This window comes from Atractosteus spatula, chromosome 1 (genome assembly GCF_055471065.1).
Source record: "Atractosteus spatula isolate fAtrSpa1 chromosome 1, fAtrSpa1.hap1, whole genome shotgun sequence".
NCBI lineage: Eukaryota > Metazoa > Chordata > Actinopteri > Semionotiformes > Lepisosteidae > Atractosteus > Atractosteus spatula.
Genome location: NC_142706.1, coordinates 10,882,063 through 10,903,724, shown reverse-complemented (window position 1 = coordinate 10,903,724; position 21,662 = coordinate 10,882,063). Strand labels below are relative to the sequence as shown.

Here is a 21,662-nt window from a genome sequence, read left to right as displayed (position 1 = left end):
TGAGTTTGTTGCTAGTCTGCTCCACTTTGTTTCATCACCTATTTCATCAATATTTAGCAAAATTAATATAACCCAGGTGTTGGTTCTATGAGGGATACTTAAGTAAAAAAAAAAATTAAATACCAGTAAACTTTTATTACAATAATATGGCAATTTTGAGTTGCTTTCCTGATTTGCAATTAAGGGGCCTATGCTTTGCAATAAATATATATATATAGGGAATAAACACTTCGGACAGTCTCTGGGCCTCAAATTATTTTAACACTATAGCTATCCAAAAGACGCTTGGAGAACTACAGAACATTTTTTTAGCCTACTAATCTTTTCTTTACTTGCAGCATCTATTGCTAACAATGTAATCAATCCACCCATACACAAGAGGTCACAGATTTGTTTTATTTGAAATCTGAGTTGTTGCTACATGTTGTACACACCACATGCATTTTCAATCAATGGTGCTTCAGACGATGTGGAGAACTTCTGTAAGTTGGACGGTGCCAGTTCAAGTCTATGCTGTTACCCGACTGACCCAGAGATTGTCCCATCAGCACGACTGTGTGCGCCCGAGTCTCGTCCTCGGTTTAGCTGGACCCTGCGGGGCTGCAGTGCTTGGTGCAAACAGCACCAGGTCAGTTCAGGCACGGCTCAGGGTCCATGGGACGTGACAGTGACCCCTCTTCATCTGGGGTGACATCAAAGCTATTCAAGTCAAGTCGAGTTGTTGGACAAATTACAATCCCAACCGGGCCATGTATTTAAAAAAGGAAAACGAATGGGCTTTTCATTAAGTCGATACAAATCCCAGTATATACATCAGCATATGTATTGGCCACCTGAATCTGTAATGGTTGTTGACTAATTCATTGAATGATCAACTGCTGTTCGTACGTGATACGAGCTCCTGTCTGAACATTTTCATTCAGCACTGTAATGGTGGAGGGTCAATACTTTATTAATGATGAGGGATTCCAACGGCTGGCTACTGCTTGTATAGCAGTACAGCATTCAAACAACAGCGCTACAACCTTCTTTGGCTGTTACACCAACCCTATTGTTTCTCCTTGTTTAATACTTCATTGCTGGAAAAGGGAGGAAAAAAAAAACCTATACAGCACCATCAAAAATGGGTTTTAATGTGAAGATCATATCTGATGTGTGACTACAACTTGAGGCAATGGACAACAGAAATCATCCAATCATACCAGGTCTGCTAGATTAACACCTTTTTTTGCTTTGACACTGAATAGCATTGACTCTGGCAAAACATTAAGCCAAAAATAGTTAAACTTGTATAGTTTTTGGTGGACATTTTTTCCATCTCAGGCAATGAGGCTTAATCCCCTTTCAAAAATGCTGAATGCAAGACATCTCAGTGAAAACAGACTTGTTCTAAAAATGTTTCAATTGCCTCAGCTTCAGCACTTCCTTAAAACACATCCCTCCTGTTATTAAAGTATTTAATTTTTGGCTTTTGCAAGTGTTACGGATCTCCACAGAGCCTAGCTTCTGCTGTGTTCGCACTTTTGTGTAAATGACATCACAAATCCTTTATAAAGGAGCTGTGTAGCTCACCTCAGAGAAAAAAAAAAAGTCTTGTGCTGAAGTGTGGCCTTTCTCTTATTCTCTTAATCAGAAATATGAGTTTGACAAGAACCATGCTGTGCCGCTGCCTTTAACTGGACTTTGAAGAAGACAGGAGAGTCAAACACCATTTTCAGCTCTTTTCTTTACTGAAAAGCAGAGTGGAAAAGAGTCAACTTCATACCTGTGAAACAGCAACCATTTTCGTGCAATATTGATCATACCAAAATACAACAGGAACAAGAGAAAAATCATTTTCATTTTTTTTTTTACAAAAAAATAACTGCAGCCATCAATAGTGCATTCTAAGATGAAATGTCATTTTAATATGAAACGTGTGTGGCTGTATGTACAAGAGAAATAGGGAATCTTTTTTTTTTGCTGAAATAGCAGAACTGTGGCCAATAGCAATAGTCTGTGCATTAGATCTTAAAGTATGTACAGGTGAAGTAACAGCATCATCACAACCCTCCCAGTGCAAGAAAGAAAGGAGATGAGACCAAGCAAAGTGATGAACATGTACCTGATAAGCAAACCCCACTTCAAATTTCTCAACTAGAGCTCATTTGGATCAACTAAAGGTTATGAAGTCCTTGAGTGTGTCTTCGCACGTGTCGAAAGGAAACAACTAAAACAGGGATAGTCTCTGTATTACGCACTGAAATCTTGAGAGAGAGAGAAGTGTTTTATAACAGAAGAGCTGCTTGGACTTGGCTAAAATTGAAAGTTTACTGTGTAAATACACACTGGATACGTACAGTGTGAGCACAACTAACATTTTCTCATTTAACATAAAAAATATCAATCTGTAGGATGGGTGACCTACTGTACAACTGTAGAGCTGTCGTCTGGCTCAGAGTCAGGTGTCGGACCGTCAGGAATATAAATGCTCTTCCTACTGTCCTACTAGGCTGTGAAGTAATGGAGGCTTCCTTACAGCTGACAATTTAGCTGTAAATGTCCCGTCCGATACAGCGCATTTGGGGAAAAAAAGTTGTAAGAAAGCCCATTACCCCTCCAGGAATCTCAGGATATTCTGTACTTCTGGAGGGAACAGGGATCTGCAGAGCTGGATGAGGTGAGTCCCATTCTATTTGGGATGAAAAGCACTGTGTAGATGCCACAAATTATTACCTTAATTAAATGTTCCCCTTTCCCCCTGACTGCATGCCTGCATTGTACCACGCATGCTGCTGGGAAACAAAGCAGCTTTAACGCAAGAACTCGGAGTCGCCAATTCCGCATGATTTTGCAGGATATTTCACCGATTGGCACCTTCTGGTGTGTCACTATTTTTGAGTTACCCTGAATGTTGTAAACCAAGTCCAACTCCAGGGTTGTGTTCTCAACAACAAGTCCCGAGTCCCCTCCCTGTCAGTCCGACGTGTGATCGAGTAGCTTAATACCCACATGGCTGCACACAGTACCATACTGGCATCCTCACTTATATGAAGTTGTAAGATTTACCACATAAAGCAGGATAGGTTTTAAAATCAGGTGCTGGTTAGACCAAAACTTCAGACTGGCAGACAGATCAAGAGCCTGATGTGGTGGTTTAAATGACAAGATAACTTTTCAACACTTTTCAAGAGAAAGTTTGGCTTTGTGCAATGCAAGACGACTTTTTGTTTTAGGAATTGCTAACCATTTATCGAGGTCCTTGACGATATTAAAACCCCAGAGTACGTCCTGGGTCAAGGATCCAGTCTATGTGACCTCTACACATGATCTGCGCTATTCCACCAATTTGCTATGTGAGTCAATTCAAATAGGCTACTGCTACAGAACTAACAGTGAAGGATCCAAGGTGATAACACCGTGGAGATCAGCTACCAGTGAAGAGACAGGAGTAAATCTATGACACATTCAATACATACCTGTTGAAAAATAGCAGTACATTGGAGTTCTGGAAAGCAAAAGGAAATTGAGAAATACTCTTACAAGTATTGGTCACATTGTCTTTACATACATATAAAAAAACTATAGGGTTAGTTATCTCAACCGTAACCACAGTTCAAATTTATAGTGATTCTTTACAATATTACGTAAGAAAAAAATTAAAAGTATTTCCCCGGTTTTAATTTACACAGACTTTAATAGCTTTATTTACAGAGCAATTTTCGTTTTTTTTAAGTTTTGTCTTTTTCCAGTCTCAACTTGCAGCTAGTTAGCGTTATCAGGAATTACACAGTGCCGTTTTCTTTTTAAAAGGGAACCTAGATGTTATACTAAAAGAAAAAAAAAAAGAAAAAACGAGGGCAGATGGGCCAGTTCGAAGGAGGGATGGGGGGGGGGGGGCAAGCCTACGGGAGCAGCCTTCATGAATTGCTCAGTTACTCAGAAGTAGCTCTGTCGCACTCTCCACATCCCATGATTTTGAAGACAAGGCCACTATTACTGCGTTCTGTGGGGAGAAAAACAGAAGAGGCAGGAGTTATAGCACTAGTACTGCAAACACTACAAGGTTATTTTTTCTACCAGTGCCAAAAGTGCCGTTCGCCCTGAGTTGTTTCTAACCCATCCTGGAGGGGGCCATAAAGAAACTACCCCAAGCCGTACAGGACCCCAGTGAATTTGGACGGACATGTTTGAGGGATCCCAGGACCCAGGGGAGATACAAGAAATGCAAAAAGGATGTATGACATTACAAAAGTAGCTCAGAAGGTGCAGAGCATAACGCTAAAAAAATGACTTGTCAGCAATTTTTTTTTTTAGAATCACCCATTATTTGCCTTTTTACACATTTCTCCATTTTAGAAATGGAGAAGTTCTACTCAATGGGGTTTACTGCTGCAAACAGCAGACAGTTAAGAGCAAGAGTGGGCAGTCCTGGTCCGGGAGGGCTCGCGGCCAGCAGCTGTTCATTCTTACTCGGCTCTTAACGAGCTCAATCAGTTCATTACTGGGTTAATGAGACCCATTTTAACACCACTTTCCAGCCCTTCAAGTGTTGGTGCTTTCAAGAGCCCTAGAAATCCCACAGACACCTCGCGGGAAGGACAGGTGCACAGGAACGGCACTGGAAGCAACCTGGCCCAGTCACTGGGGTCACTGGTGCTCGATCAGGCTGACGACAGGCTGGTCAGCTTCAGAACCAGCCCAGCCCCACCAGCTGTGTGGTGAAAATGTCCACAGTGTTTCTGTCATTCTTCCATTGCTGAGATTCTTTTTCAACAAAGGTCACGGAGCATCGCCGCCCGTTGTGCTTACTTTATCGAAGCCCATTGCACACAGTTTGTCTATTTTTCGGGTGTATTCGGGACTGGAGACAGGCGCCCCAGCGTACACGTGCGCCCAGAGTCGTGCCGTCTGTTTAAACATTTCTGGATTTTGCTTGTACTGTGAAAAGAGCAAGAGCAGTCATTAAATACCAAGGAGAACTGTGAAAGCTGACAGACAGGAGGGGAGGGTACTGCAGTACTGCATGCACAGCACTCTCTATATCCCACATAGCAAATCGTGTTTTGGGCGTTTGTGTGCCTTTAGCAGAACATTCAGAAAATGTTGACATTTTTTTCATTAAAAGTCACGCAAACTTCAATCATACACAATTTGAGTCTGGAATCGCACCCAGACAACAGGGGTGAGGGGAGGTGGGGGACAGGGACAGAAACACACAAGCCTGGGGCAGGGCAAGACCGAGATGGCAGGAGATGAGGACATGGACAGGGAGGGAGAGGGTGACCACAATGGAGGCGGAGAAAGGGACAGAGAGAGGCCGGAACGGTGAGGCAGGAGGACGAGATCACTGGTGGGTACCGAGAGACAGAGAGACCGGGGACGGACAGAGAGACAGAGCCGGAGAGCCCTACCTGGTTCGCCACCACTGCGTCTTGTGGGTCGTCTGGCTCTGCCGCCGCAAGCAAGGCTTGTAACGATAATAACACTGTCCTGAGGGTCATTGCAGCTGCCCTGCAGGGGTCAGAGCAAAGCATTTGACACAGGTCACTTCGCAGGCACTGCGGCAGCAGTAGCTTCAGATGGGACCGACACGCCCCTGTGCAGTGATATACTGTATCAGAAATATACTGTAAGGAAGCACACTTCTGCAACATGGAACGAAAAACCTGATGAAAAAGATTTAGGCACTCCTACTCTACTCCTCATCATCCTTACCTAAAATAATAAAAGGAAGAAAAACGGCCAGCATCTGAATTTTGGAGAGAAGTATAGAATCACTTGAGTGCAATACAACTAAAACCATACAACACACCGGTAGATCTGCATATAGAACACTCATCACTGCGTTACAAGCTGCCATCTTGAAAAGATTTCTTATGATGGTAACAGGAAACAGTTCCTGGTGTCAAAGGAAGATCACCCACAGATCGGTTAAAGGAACTGGTATTCCTTCAACAGAGAAGACTGCAAGGGGCTTTGATTCAAGTATTCAAAGTCCTGGAAGGTGCTGACAGCTCATGGGACCACTTCAGGCTTCACAATAAAATAAAATCCGACACAAGGTCGCAATTCTAAATTAAGAAAACATGCGTTAAGGGGGAACTGCAGTGGTATTTTCGTATTGCAGGGTTAGAAAGTATCATGAGTAAATTTCAAACCACAATAAAAGTAAAATGGACACAGAAACATGTAAAAAAACCTCCAATTTAAAACACAAAATAGATTAAATTTCTTGTTACTTGCAGCCCCATGTTCTGCGACTCAGAATGAGGCAACAAAACCTCCGGTGAAGTGAGGCAGCCTTATTACATTGTAAACAAGCAGGCTTGTGAAAACATCCCTTTTAATCCAATAGAAATATTGCTCTCGACTTCAAGACAGTTTTGCTGACAAATACTACTTGCTTGTTAACTCTGCAGACAGATCACCTTTGTGGGGTGAAATGTTTGTTGCACAACCTGTACTCATTTATTTGTACATCACATTACATTAGTCATGACAGGGACTAGTGAGCAGGAAGGGCCGCATCATGTCACAGGTCATGCGAACTCTCACTCTCGCTTGTGGCAAGACCGGCGGTTTACGACAATAGAGGCGATCATATTGTACTTTCACAAACTTAATTTTGTGCTAAATTCGAAATTTGTAAACATTTTCTATACTATCAATGATTTTATTTTGTTATGAGATTTAATAACCGTCCCTTTAAGGGAAGACAACACACCATCAGGATGCTTATAACAAACTGCCCTACCTTCAGCTTGAACAAAGAGCTTCACATGATCTTTGCCAAAAAAAAATGAAACCAGAGAAAGCAGCTTGTCCCACCTTATACTGGGTGAAAGTTTGCTTTAGTTTTTCTCCAGAGACTACTCAGTAAAATGTCCTGCGGGAATTCTTTAGGCAATCGTGGTCAGTCTGAGCTCCCCCATACTAATTATTCTGTCATTTGGGTTTCACAGAGGTTTAAAAACAAGATTTAAGGTGTCGAAAGACAAGCAAAGGTCCATCTGATCAGACGTGTCAAGAGAAAATGGTTAAACAAACCAAAACAACTGCAGAATTGCTCAGCTAATGCAAAGAAGTTGATCTTTTTCTGAATTAATTTGCCTCCTAGAGAATTTTATGGAGCTGTGTGAACGTATTATTTTTTTCCAAAAACAAACTATGTTTGAACATATTTCACCAGGGTACAAAGGCGACAAGTGAAGTGGTGCAGATTGAAAGAGCTCTCTTTTTCTTTAAAAATTCAGACCACAACCAGATTTCACGGGCTCCTACAATACTGCCCAGTTATTCTGCATCAACCTTACAGTCACAGAACAACACAGCCATTGCTGCTATGCTGAAAAGGGATTCATGAGAGGCTCTTGATTTCTGGGATTGTGGCCAAGGAACCCTGCTGATAATCAATTACAATTCCAGGGTGATCCCCAATGAAAACCTACAGAGGAACGTACAGCGAGAGAGTTAAAACTATATCCAAACAGATCCCCTGTAATTGATATGTTAATAGCTAACGGGGAAAGGAAATTAATACCAGCAAGTAAAGGCTAGAGTTATTTTTCCAGGCTATAAAAATATCTTCCAAAAGAAGATCTTAAATATGTTCTAGGAACTTACCATTGATCTTTTAGAATGTCCAAGCATATTGCACCAGTGACCGAGCTAATATTTGGATGCCATATTTTAGTGATAAATCGAACCTGAAACACAAGGAAAGACAGTTAACACAGTCATATGAACAAAAAGCCAATTGACATCGAAATGCACAGATCTGACTGTGGAAGACATAAGATGTACAGTACTGCACTGACGTTTTACTTTCATAAATGAACTGGTCCTCGGCTGTCCATAATGCAGATAGCTTTCAGGCTACAAATGCAGCTAAAAACACTACTTGCAAAGTGTCTGATATGGACTTAACCTACATAGTTTCTGGAAGAGGGTAAATCAGTCAGCTGCCCAAAGACACAAAACGTGTCTCTCCTAAGTTGAAGGTGTTGCTTTAACTAGACTGTCCAGACACTCTTTTCTGTTCAGTCAATGTAGTTTAATTATGTTCCATGGTAGTTTAATCATTTCTGATTGCCGGTGCTCTGTGTCTTAGCTGCAGAGTCAGGCCTCACATAGAGCAGGCTGGCCACACTCCTGGAGGATACAAGCGGTGATTTCAGAGCATACGATTTTGGGGTTCCCCCTATACAGTACGTGCAATAAGCAAACTTCAATTCTCTTACATCTGGGCCAAAAAACTTACAAGCATCAGAAAAAGCATAATACCTTAGGTGACAGTGTGAATAATCACCGCTGCCATCTGCAACAGACAGCCTGCAAAGTGACTTAAACCCTCACATGACCAGGACTGGCTGAACAGGACGCACTCTGTATTTACACCTACCTTTGGAGGATTAAATGGATATGTTTCTGGAATTTTTATTTCTAGCTGATATCTACCACCTGTCGAAAAAGCACAAGAGAAAGGGGAGGTTCGGTTAATGCACGCAGCTATAACACCTACGCATTCTCAAAAAAAGAAATCATGATGTATAAAAATGTTGCTTAACATATAACCACCCTTCCACCACATTACAACCTCATCAGATCAAAGAAGCTCAGCAAGGCTGGGCCTAGTCAAGTTTGCTTTGATTATTGCTATAAATGGCACTGTTAGAAGCAGTACGTCCTTCCTTTTAGACTAAAATAGGTGTCTCAAACTCCTGGTGTCCTGGAGAGTCTCAGTGCAGTTCTTCTTACAGGTCACCCTAGATCACCTGTTATTTAGAAGACTGGGAACACTTGTTTAAGCAACTGATCAATTCTACAAGAAACATTTCAATGAAGGAAACACCGGTCCTTGAGGCTGAACAAGTTCCAATTACATGTAAGGTTCCTCAAAACAATTATTGGACCAAACTTTTGGATCAACTATGAAAAAGTATATCCTTGGGAACCCTCTACATGAATTTAGAAAAGGAAGGTCATCCCTAACCAACCTGCCACGGGTTCTTTAAACAAGCAACAACAGCAATGGATACCCACAGCGCTGGAAGGCTCCAGCAGATCCTTAGCCACACAGCCACCACTCCGCCCCATGGAGTTCCCAGTGGAATAAATGTGCACTGCAAGTTGTGGGGGGTGGTCACTGACCGAGCCCCTTATTCAGCTTTCTGCCTGAGTGACCACCATTAAAACGTCCCACTTTCCAATCACAAATGAATTTGGACAATGCGACTTTCAATCACACTGCAGTTAGTTTTTAGAGAGCAATGACGTTAATTACTAGTCACTAACTAAATCACCTGTTTGAAGAACACATTTAGAATAGTTAAAAACTGATTGCCCAGCAGATCAGGTGGAGAAATGAGAAAGTGCCCCACCGACTGAATTAAAGGGAAACATCACCCAGGCCAGACTGTTCAACCCTGGAGAGTTAACACTTATTCTCATTCAGCACGGCCCCAGTCACCACGCAGGCTCACTGGTCTGGCAATACAGGCTCAAATGGAAGAGTGCCACCTACTGGTCCACCTTATTGCAGCAGCCCGGTTTTCCTTACAAATCCACCATCCCATCTTGTGAGCCCATGGCTAGGATTTGTAACTCACAACTGAAGGTTCAAATACAAAGCAAGACACTGCTGTTGTTCCCTTGAGCAAGATACTTCCCCGCTCAAGCAATGCGGTCCCCATCTCAAGAATAGTGTGGGTACAGCAACACAACTTCCATATGCACAGCATCCAAGGTCATCGGACGGGATCTTCCCTGTGTTGCCTCTATTTACAGCAGCCACACAAAACGGGAAGCTAGGGTGTCCACAAACCCCTTCCATCCCGCCAGCTACTGTTTTAAACTTCTCTGTTCGGGGAGGAGGCTTCAACACATCAAATGCAGTCCTGCTTGGTGCCGAAATAGCACCTATCAAGGGGCCATTAAGCATCTGAGTATGTTGTATGTGTAGGTGTGATGTGTTACGTATCCTGTGTGTAAGTGTAATGTGTGTTGTTTTTATCAGGGCTGCACTGGAGCAAATTCCAAACAACTTTGTTGACATGGCAATAAAGCACTACATTGAAATAAAATACCTAGCCGTATAAATGGCGCAAACACAAGTCGCTTTGGATAAAAGTGTCAGCCACATAACAATTCAGGCTTGCGTAGCTTCTGAAATCTGAAGGAGAAGACTAGGCTCCAAGAAGGTAATGCCTGCTGTGCCAAACGTTTTGAAATTGTTGTTCTGTTACTGCTGTAACTTTTACTGCTAGTGGTATTTAAGATGCAACCTTTAAGCAGTTATCGTCAGTGCTGCTGGTTTGTCATAATACTTGTCGGCCCTCGGCCTCAAAGGTTGTAAAGTCATTTTAGTCTCTACTCCTGTGGGGGGCGGCTCATCTGATGAGGTAGCCCTGACCCCGTGCAAATTCACCAACAACCTTATCTCCTTTCATCCAGACATTCCCATCATTCTGGCGCTGTGGCAGCTCAGGAGAAATAATCAATACAGATATCCAGTGTGCCAAACAGAACAGAAAAAATATTTCTGTATAGCACATCGTGTGGCAATACTGTCTTGTACTCAATTGCCACTTCGTTACATTTCTATTGCGTCATGGACAGCGAATAAAAAGTCAAAACAAGAGTGAAAATATGCAAAATGTTTTTATTACAATCGTCTACGGTTTCAGTATCTACACATCATTTCCGGGACTCAAGTGTAAGCTTGTAAAAAACGTGTCTTTTCTCACTAACACTTAATCTGCAGTCAGTGCACTAAAATCACATAACAGTCGAAAGACTGTGAGCACATATTCTGTTAATCACTACTTATCCACTAAGCTAGTATCTACTGTGAAACCATATGTAATATTTAAAATGATGCAAGAATTTCATACTCTTACATGACTTTGGGTCACCACTTTAACACATTAATGAAATCCCATTAATCCTCTAAGCAGTGACATTTTGAAAAACTAGGTGTTTGCGACGGGATGCTCTCGTTCTTAAAATGTCTCCCCGGTTAAAGCGCAAAGCATCTTCCACAGAAGAGACAGCTCATTCGTCCACTACAGGCCTACACAGGTCGCCTGGAGAAAAGTACTGCTGATGTTGCTTCTACTTTGGACACATCACTTCACGACCCAAGAGTCGGCCCAGCGAACTAGCAGCCCGAGAGCATGGTAGGTAAGTTTAATCAAGGAGGGAAAACACGGATTTTCATATGCATTCGAACACAGGAAAACGTCTTCAATGAGTTACGGTGTGATAGATGACAGTCTGTCTGCTGGGGCCTTATACCTTGTTCATGAACCTTTCTGCAAATCTTGCAAATTGCAAACTCAATATCTGAATACTCAGCCCTTTAAAGCTAAGAATATTTGGGTACCTCATTGTGTGAACCTCCCTCATCTAGGGGAAATAATGACAAAGTCAGAATTCTGTTTGAGACAGATGTTTCTTTTCCTTTGTAATCCGCCGGTTCCTTGTTCCTACTCCAGCCCTGTGACTGCTCTCTGCTGTCCAAGCTGTGATGAGCATTCCTCCGCAGAAGAACATCAACAGAGCCGCACCGCAGGAGAACAGTTACATTTTAACTTTCATCTTCCATGGAAAGTATTCGAAAAACACACATGAAGCAAATAAAAGGCTATTATTTCCATTCTTTTTCACTGAGAATAACCAATTACCGCATCCTTTAAAGCTCAGTTCTCAGACAACCTCCTTCCTTATTCACGCAGCCCGCAGGTATGGAACGGAGATGCAGGGTGTCCGAGGAAGGACAGCACACTTCAAATCAGCTCACAGAGGCCGAGCAATCCACGAGAGTCACTGCTGCACAGCAAGCAAAGAAAACCCAGCCAAGTCTACACATGGTTAACCAAACAGATCATAGCCAGGCAGAACCACTGATGTCCGAACCACACAGACCTATCAACCGTGCTCGAAATGTGCTCCTTCACTGCTGAGCCTCTCGCAACGAACATTTCCAGACATAGGCGTCTGCAGAGAGAGAGAGCGCTTACCTTCATAAGGTGTGTCAGGGGGTCCTGCGATTTCTCCCCGGAGTTCTGTGAAATTCTCATCTACAAGATCGACCTTTATCTGATTCTTGCTCGTCTGCAAGAGAACATTGAAAAGATCAAATGATTTTTCTGTCTGTATCCAGCTTGCATTCCTGGACTCTGGGGAGTACTGTGTATGTCTCTTTTCTGATGCAGACATCCCTGGTCCTGTTTAGCCAGACCGCAAACAATACTGGCAAGGTTCTTACTATATTGCATTGTTACAGCCATACAAAGAGTGCACCACATGGGCAGACTATGGCACAGTCTTCCAAAAACACTGTTCAGCAGATTATATTGCTACAGTAACATTTTCCACTCTTTCACCTGTTTCCTCTGATCATTCTAACCATAATGTCTTCATATGGCCCCAGTGAACTTTTTGTTTCCTTATAGGAAAACCACACAATGGGTTCTGACATTTTCACAATTTAGAGTATGGACTGAAAAGTCCCTATAAAGTCTATGCCCACTGAAGGACCTCTATCCGTCATGGTTTATAGGAGTCTTAAAAGAGCTGCTGAAGATCACCATGATCATTGACTAATTTGGAAAGTAAATGGCTTAAATACTTGAGAGCTGAGCTAGAACAAAACAAAAAAACAGAAAACACTGTGGCTCTCCAGGACCAAAGCCACCATTTAAATTTTTAATTGCATTTTTTTTTTTTGCAGTGTCAGCTAAGTCTCAGTTTGAGAATACTCTGAGATCTGATCACAAGGTTAATTCCAAGATCAAACCAGCGCATGTTTGTATTGAATCAGAGACTCCTGTCATTCCTGCATTTGTGGAAGCCCAGTGGGTCAGTAAAGCCTTCAGCAGCTAACTCAACCATCACAGCGCCTGCAGTGGTATCAGCACAGCAATCACTACTGAGTTTCTGGAATTTTAAATGACCATGAGACGTCATCATATCCATGGCTGACTCTTTCCGATGAGGCACAGATGACCGGGAGCTCTGCGCGGCCTACACCTAACTCTTACTGGGGATCCAAGATCTTCATTCTTCCACACCTCAGTGCAGCTGTCGACTGCAGGCAGGTGGCTTTTAAGGATGTCAATTCACTGGCAAAGCAAGTCGGCCCTGCTTTGTCCATTCCGGCTCTCCGTCACTTTCCATAAATGGAATCTCCTTCTTTCCTCCCCGGCTAGAGGCCGAGACCTTTCAGAACAAAATAACTCTGCAGTCCCTGGAAACTGGCAACCATCAGCTCTCAAGCCTTGCAGTCAGTTAACTCTTAATCTGTGTTGAATACACTTTTCTCCTTGACTCGGGAGTGAGGACTTCGATCTGCTGGTTGAGCTTTAAGATTTTTCTTCCTCGTGGTCAGTGGTTCTGAATTAGGCTTTCTATTACAAATTCAATTACAACTATGACTCGTTGTTATTGACCAAGGCCGATTGCCTGTATCCACTATCTTGATATATGTGATCAGTGGAGATTTTAGAATTCTATGTATTCTAGATGTTTTTATCCTATAAGTTTTACTGGATATTTAATACTATTATTGTTTGATCTTCCAGTCACAATTTTCTTTGCCCAGTTATTTTTTGTCATGTTTTTTTCAAGCGTTTAGGTACGTACATTTTGTACATTAGCAATAGCTACATTGGGAAACATCCTATAGCACTGTAATCTTATTTTTTATTGTTCGTACCCTTGATTCAGACCTTGGCTTTATTCAGACTTTTCTAAACATACATTTTAAGGGGGAGTTAAAGTAGAGACTTTCACTGCTGGCATATGATGAAAACCTCCAATGCCATCATTGATGAACTGCCATTTTCTTGATGTTTCCCCAGATCTCAGTTTTAGAATACTTTTTTTTACTATTCTGTAACAAGTGGAAAAGAAATTACACAGAAACACCGCATGATGAAAATGTGTTTCTAAAATGGCCCAGTTGAACTTTCAGAGCTTTTTAAAGCTTTAAACACAAAGAAGAAGAAATATGATAAAACAACCAATTACGCCTACCTGTCCTGATGCACACTGATATGTGCAAGAAAAAAACGTTTGAACCCAAGCCCGCGATGGATCCATGGATCCGATCAGCACACTGCTCTTCTTTTTTTCAGAACCTAACCGTTTCTGCTGGGACTCATATCAGAATCTGATCAATACAGTCGAACAGTGAAGCCCTGGCCATCAGTCTTGTTTCAGAAATTGTACCGATCTGTCAAAGACACTCTAAACTTGATGAATATTCATTCATCCTAGAAAGCCATAATTCACGGATCACCGGATCAAACTTTTGGGCAACGGGGTCCGATTTGCTTTCCCATGCTGCAATAACAGGGAAAAACGGATCATATAGGAGCACCAGCATAATGCACACTGTGCTTCTTACTTGTACTGGATAGAGGACATTTGTGCTACAAATAAAAATCAAGAATAAGGTTTTACAGCAAGATGTGTTGTCTGCTGAATGTGAATATGTCACTGGAAATGTTCTTCCTCTCTGTGTTGCATGTCCTTGCTGGTGATCTCCGAGCTAAATTAAGATCAACCCCAAGACTAAAAGTGGTTGTTCAGAGATCCAGCAACCAAGACATTCCTAAGGAGGTTTGCTTAGGGAAGGGAAGAATCAGGCTAACACAGGCTGTTAACTCCTAGCTGCCTGTGGAAAGTCACATCCTGAAGCTGGCGTCAGACCTATTACAATTTGGGACCTTCACATGCACAGTAGTAAAGAACTGTCTTCGTCACTTTCTTATTTTGTCAGAGACGGCGTCTCGGCCAGAAAAACAAACCTCCCAGATCGTGACAAAATCAGTTGATTGTAAAGAGTGTTTGTTCAATGCGTGCTCTCAGATGGTATGTGTCAGCTCATGGTAGCATACATGAGATACTCCAAATACCTTTCCTAAAAGAGTAATGTATTGCGATCTTCTTTTTTAAGTGATCTTTAAACGAATAAAATCCATTTTCATCTGAAAACACTGGCGACTAAAGCTGAAGGTAAATACAGGCCAGCGCTCCTGACTGCCTCACAAAATAGGCACAGAGCAGATGCTGGCACAACAACCCATGATGGAAAATGTGTCCCAGACTAAAGAAAAACAGGGTCACACTGGAGAATATGGAATTTAAAAACCCTTCCTGCAATTATAGGATTCAGAAAAGAAACCATGCAAGGCAAAAGAAATGATTAAATCCAAGAAATAAGGGGATTTTATTCAACCAGACAAATGTTAGAAAATGGAGATCTGAAGCAGATTAGAGAGGTGTATGTTCTAAATGTTTCTATTTCAGAAGCAAAATCACTTCAACAAAAGTGATGGCCTGGAAAAGAGGCTGCAAGCAATAACATCAGGATTTATGGAATACAGCGAACGCATGAGGGAAGACAGTGAAGGTTTCGTTGCAAAACTGCTCAAAGAAGAGGGGGATCGAAACGGAGAGACCCTCAACACAGTTCAGACGTAACCAGCTCTCTTCCCTGAAACCAACGATCCCAGAGCCCAGCCCAGATCACTGACGGTGTAGCTCCTGAACACCGGCACCAGACAAATGGTCCTGTAAGCAGTTTAGGCAAAGAAGGAAACTAGACAGAAGGCACCAAGATAGATTTTAACCAGCGCTTTTCTGCAATTACAAAAGGAACTGAGCCTCTACAAAGTGATGTGAAATCAAATCAAGCATGATCACGTTAAATCCTAAATTTCAACTGCTGTAATTAAATAAAATATAATTATATCCTGTCCAGAAGACAAGAGGTAAATGTACAAGAACCCTAGATCATCAGCAAAGGGCCTGGATGAATTCACAAGATGAATTCACAATTCACCTTGACTAAGCCAGTGATTAGGGAGGACACAGGGAGGAACAATGCTGGTTTTGATTTAACCTCAGAGAAAATGTATTTTAAAGCTCACTAATCTGTGTAATGAGCATATTTTCAACATTTACCATGTGTTTTGGTAGAATTCTTTTGAAGTTAAACAAAGAATCTGAGTCCTTCTGTTTGATGTCACTATACTATATTATAATATTATCGCATATTGTTAGCAATATGAGGGACTGGATATCCACTGAGTGAATAAGAAGAAAAGGCTTTGAAAAGGTTACATTTGCTGAATGTGTGTAACACACCAGAAGAAGCACAGAACTTGTGTAATGTTACAAAACTATTACCTGGTGAAACTAAAGAGGTAGGTCTATAACTATTTTAACTGGAGGTTTGAACTTAATGGTCTTAAAATTAGATACCCAATGCTATGTAAAACACAAATCAGATAAAACAGCAGCCAAAAAAGGATAGAAAATTAGACAGTAAACGATTTTGGCTGCCTCCCACAAGGAGATTTCCCTTCTGAATCGTTTAAATGTACAAAGCACTTTCCAGAGTAGGGAGAAAAATCAAATGGGATATTTAAAAAAGTAAAAGAGGAATAAAAAGACTGGCGTTAGACAGATAATGGCTCTCAAGAAGACGCATAAAAGCAAGGGAAAGGAAATGAAAAGACAGGGGATAGAAGGCAGCTTCACAGGTGCCATCAGCATTGAGAGCACCCTGGTATTTGCCAGACACAGAAACGTTACGAAGGTGAGCCAAGGACCTCCAAGCTTTCAGCTTTCAGGCTCCAAGAAGACAAATCCCCTATTCCAAAACCAGATAAAAACAGAGCGCGCAAATTTCACCAGGGAGACATCAAATTTCATCCCGAATTCTACAGCACACATGGCGTGGAGGACACATTTTCAAAAAACTAAATTCACCTGAAGTGACAAAGGAGCAACGTTAACGAACGTGCCTGGCTGAAAGCTGAAGGCAAAATGAGATAAACATTTAAACAGCTCACAACAGAGAAACATTCAGGAAGTGACAGATACACTAACGGATTCAATACTCTGCCTGAAGTGTCTAGTTGGTCTTTAGCTACTGAAGCCACGGGCTTATAACAAATAGACCATTATCTAATAAGACCTGATGTACACCTGATTTTATTAAGCATTCATTTGGCTGGTTCAAGGCTTCTTAACACTCCAAAGACTTCACATTGTACATTATGAGACCAAGGTTTTTCAGTATCGTCACGGCTTTGGAATATTCTTCTGACCATATTAAAAATGCAGTTTCTGTTGACGTTTTTAACGTCTTACATTCTTAATCTTTTGCTTTAGTTTCTCAATTATACAGTATATGATTTTATTGTATGTTCTGTAGACTGTACTGATGTTTCTGGTCTACTTTCTGTAAAGTGGCTTGAGAATGCTCTGCATTGAAAGGCACTATATAGGTATAAAACTGATTGATCACTATTGCCAGAGTTAGAGGGGGAGTTCCTATAGCAGAGGAATCACATAAGGACACTTGGTGTGCAGGCAACCTTGTTAGATATACCTCACACCCAACAAAATCTGCATCTCTCCTTATGACTGTTATTACACAATACATTACATTGTCAGGAAGCACACTAAAGGAAAAACACAAGCAATGGTCAGAGAACCTATACCAGAGGAGATTTAAAACAAATTCCAGTTACAATTATGGGACGGGGTAATTCAATACCGCAAATAAGTGCAATTGTGATGAGCCAGAAAATCAAGTGAAGACAGACTGAAAGAGATGGCAACTGATATTGCTCTTGGTCATGGGAAGGGCTGAAGCAATAAGAATGAACATACAGCAGTTTTCACCAAAACATTTCGTTCTCTTCTGAAACGTGACAGCGGTGTGCTGTGGGGTGAAGTTCACAGCCACCCAGCCTAGCTACATCACATCAAACAGACAAATGTTGTAAAAGCCTGAAATCTGACTGTAACAGCCTTACAATTAAACAGCACGGTACACTAGTTAGCATGCCTGGCTCAAATTGCCAGTCAGAACTGAGGGGTAGAAAGGGTAGTTAACAAGGGAAAGGTTCGGCAAACTTGATTTTGGAGCCCGATTTCGGGATTTGTTTAAACTGAGAGGGTCTACACACTGGGGAACAAATGTCGTGTACTTTTAATGTTCCGCAGTGCGGAATTTTATCCCTTCCTACTACACTAATGAAAGAGGAACAGACTGTCTGCAGAACGTCCACTGGTATCCTGGGACATCACCTCTAACAAATGGTGGAACGGGGAAAAGCAGGAGTATGCTCAACGCCCCTTAGTCAAACCTTTGTTGTCTCGAAGGCCCTGCTTAAGTATAAAATTGTCCAATATCATGAGCTAGCTCAAGTATTCCAAATGTGTGAAACGACAGGAATTCTTTCTCGGATCGTTTTTTTCAATCTTGAAATCCTGAAGGGCCACATCTGGAACTTCAAACGTCTTCTGCCTGAACTGCGCGGTTCAGGAGTCTTCCTGAGGCAGAACAGGAGACCCAGGCAACAACACTGACAGGACACATGGTCAAAGGCTGAAAAGGCACACCTTTAGCAAAGATGCTCAAGACATGGTATAATAGTGTAAAACACTTCTCATTTCAACCGCGGCGTTTTCTTTTTCATATGCGAATAAGAATGTATTACACATCTGCACATTCATGTTTATCGAGGATTGTAGTCTGAATCTGACTTGGAGCAGGAACACAAAAGCTGCAGTCTTCTAGCTTCTTTTCTACAGTACTTTTCATTCTCAGTCCTGTGTAATAACGACCTCGAGACTCAATAATACTGCATCATTTACACTGCGTTTACTGCAGCAACTTCAATCAAGTACCTTTGCTCAAAGATACAACAGCATCTTTCCAGTCTTGAACCCAGAGCCCAAACCACCGCTCTACATCGCTGCCTTATTAAACTTATTAATTGCTTAAGGATTAATTTTAGTTTCTTACCGAGCAGATTGAGGTGGAATCACTGACATACAGTTTTACCTAGAGTCTAAAGAAATGCACTACCTTGCTATGGCTCAGCTTTCATTTAGCTTTATAACAGAAGTACATTCAATCATAAAGCAGACACTTTTAAAATGTCTATGATGTGTAGAATGGTGACTCTCAGATGCACCATAACTGAGTCGGACTGATGTTTCAGGCTGTAAAACAAATTGTTCTCTAAACAGTGGCTGCTGACTTTAGACAATAAAAGATGGATATTGGATAGTTGGATTTCGATTCATAAGAAGATATTTTAACATGATACGGAAGCATATTCTGACATTGAAGTCTCAAAGCTCTTCTCTCCCTAACAAAAGGACGACGCTCCTCTGCAAATCTTTATACGCACTGAAACAACGGAGAAATGACCGGCAGTAATAAAACGGTAGTACGAAAAGGTTCAGGCTGAATAATAACGTGTTCAGGGTAGCACAATGATGCTGAGTGCCTGATCCGTACAGTGAGACAGGCCTCTTCTCTGTGCTCTACTTTCAATACGTCTGTATGCAGTCAACACACACATGGCGTTGTCGGCAGAGCTGCAGTTCAAAATGTGTGAATGAGAAAGGGGTGAACACCTTTGCGACAGCTGTTACAGTCTTTATGATCGTGCTTTCTCAACATTCAAACCTAATATCGATGAGCTTCGTAAAAATCCCCAATAATAACAATAAAGAAATCAGCTTCTGTGTTTAGCTAAGGAAGCTGTTTCGCGATCACTGGATTCGTCCGCTTTGTTACATAACTTTGTGGCAGTGATGATGTGGGTTTGTCCAGAACCGGATCAGGATTGGAGATCACGATCGGGTAGTTAACTGGGACAGAAATGGAGCTCCCGTCCTAATGACAGCCACATTTTGAGTTCTGGTGCAGGACCACGCTCCCCTTTCACGCCAACCTGAATTTCTACAAAGTGATCCAGGACATCTTTTTTTCCGAAAACGAGAGAGGAAGCATGTCACTTTGGCTTAGTTTACAAAATGCACTACCCCCGTCACACTGGAATTTTAAAAAAAAAAACACTATACCGTATAAGCGAAAAGGCTTTTACAAACACAGGGAAGTCCAATCCCACTGACCGGGCTCTTATTTTTAATTTTATTCCCTGCACTCGGCCTAACCTCCTGCCTGATCCCCGGTATTTCCTGAACCCCTCCCCGGCCGTCTCCGCCAGCCCTAGGAGCTGCCCCCTCTGGACGGCCCCGGTCGGGATGACATTAACTTCCCCTTCCCGGGGCCTCGGTAGCCCTTTTTCAACTGTTAAATTACTCTCTATTTTTTTATCTGAGTGTCGTGTACGTGGCTCAAGCGTTCAGAGAAGCAAGAATGGCTAACCTCTTCGCTTTTAAGGACCTCTTTGAACTCTCGTTTGATCCTCTGCACTGCGATGTTGGCCATGGCTTTGCCGTCTCCTCTCTGTCGCTGTTTGCTGATACAGGCCTACAGCTGCAGCGTCGCTCTGCTCCTCTTTTTTTTTTACAACAAAAACAGACACCCCCCTACCCGCACACAAATGGCGATCTGCGGAGTCTGCGCACTGTGCCAAAAGAACAATATGTTACAAACTGGAATAAAACAACTTCCTTCAGTGATGTGCTAGGTATTCTGAGATGTAATATGTGTAATGTTTTTACGGATTCCGAGGAGAGGAGCTCTGCTTTAAGGGCGTTTTCCCCGTCCGGGACTACACAGTCAAAGCTAGGCGTTTTATTATAATAATGTTACTACTCAACTGAAGTAGGTGCTGGAGCATAACCTACTTAGCTTATTTTTGTAATCGATTTGTTTTTTCCTTCCAGGTGTGATGTTCGAGATAGGGCCTATCTTTTGCACAGATTTAATTTGGTACTTTTTATATTTGTATTTTATTTACATTTTATTTACGTTTCCACCCACTACATACACAAACATGACATTCAGTGAACGATATTTTTGCCGAATGATTAACTGAGTGTGTGGCAATATGTACTACAAATGGAGGAACGCGGGACCATTTTAGTTGTAAAAATGTACTGTACGAAATTTTAATGTGAGAAGTACAGAGGGGCGTATGAAAAGTCTCATTTGAAGGATTTCGATCTTTACAGCACCTTGCCCCCTCATCTAATAGGGAAGAGTGCCACCTACTGATGTACTAAAACAAGTTCTGTCAGCAATCTAATTTTCCTTTTACTGACGAGGCCCAGTCTTTCTTAGCTTCTGACATGTGACAAGATCCAGTTTTAAAGTGTCATAAAGCAAAAACATAATCAATATCAATATAATCAATATTTGTCAGAACCATGGTTCAATTAAGTACCTAAGAAGAGCTCTTTACTTCTCCAATACTATAACTGCATAACGTTTATGACTGGATAAAAAAAAACAGAATTGCTGCAAACTACCTCAGACTTAATTCATGTTTCATTACATCTACATAGGACAATTCTAGATTGCTGTTTTTACCACTCTGAATAACTGCTCCAAACTACTCCCCAGAACATCTCTCTGAAATCTAGGCCTCCAGGAAGTAACAATGGGCTAGGAGATTAGTGGTGCAGCATATTCAGCAGTCCATTAATGAAGCACTGACCTTTTGACCTTGTGCCATACCGATACACGACACAAAATAGGAAACAAAGAGTACAGCAGGGCAAGCAAGAGAGAACCACAGAGAAGACAGTTGCCAATAAAACAACCTCGAGCGCCATATTTATTTATTGTATCCTGAATATTTCATATGAACATACAGAATGTGGTTGAACAGCTCTGAAGTTCAAACCCTTTAACAATGCTACACAAGTACGACCCAATCCAAAATGAATCA

At 41.8% G+C, this 21,662-nt stretch overlaps 1 protein-coding gene across 1 annotated transcript; it reads right to left on the bottom strand.

Annotated features, from left to right (window-relative positions):
- Positions 1-382: 382 nt before the first annotated feature.
- Positions 383-20,544, bottom strand: ube2kb (ubiquitin-conjugating enzyme E2Kb (UBC1 homolog, yeast)). Its single transcript, XM_088908731.1, has 7 exons — positions 20,192-20,544; positions 12,003-12,096; positions 8,384-8,442; positions 7,606-7,688; positions 5,394-5,493; positions 4,792-4,920; positions 383-3,985 (listed from the first exon to the last, which is right to left on the bottom strand). Exons 1-7 carry the CDS (start codon positions 20,252-20,254, stop codon positions 3,911-3,913), a joined length of 603 nt encoding a protein of 200 aa, XP_088764857.1. The 5' UTR covers positions 20,255-20,544; the 3' UTR covers positions 383-3,910.
- Positions 20,545-21,662: the final 1,118 nt, after the last annotated feature.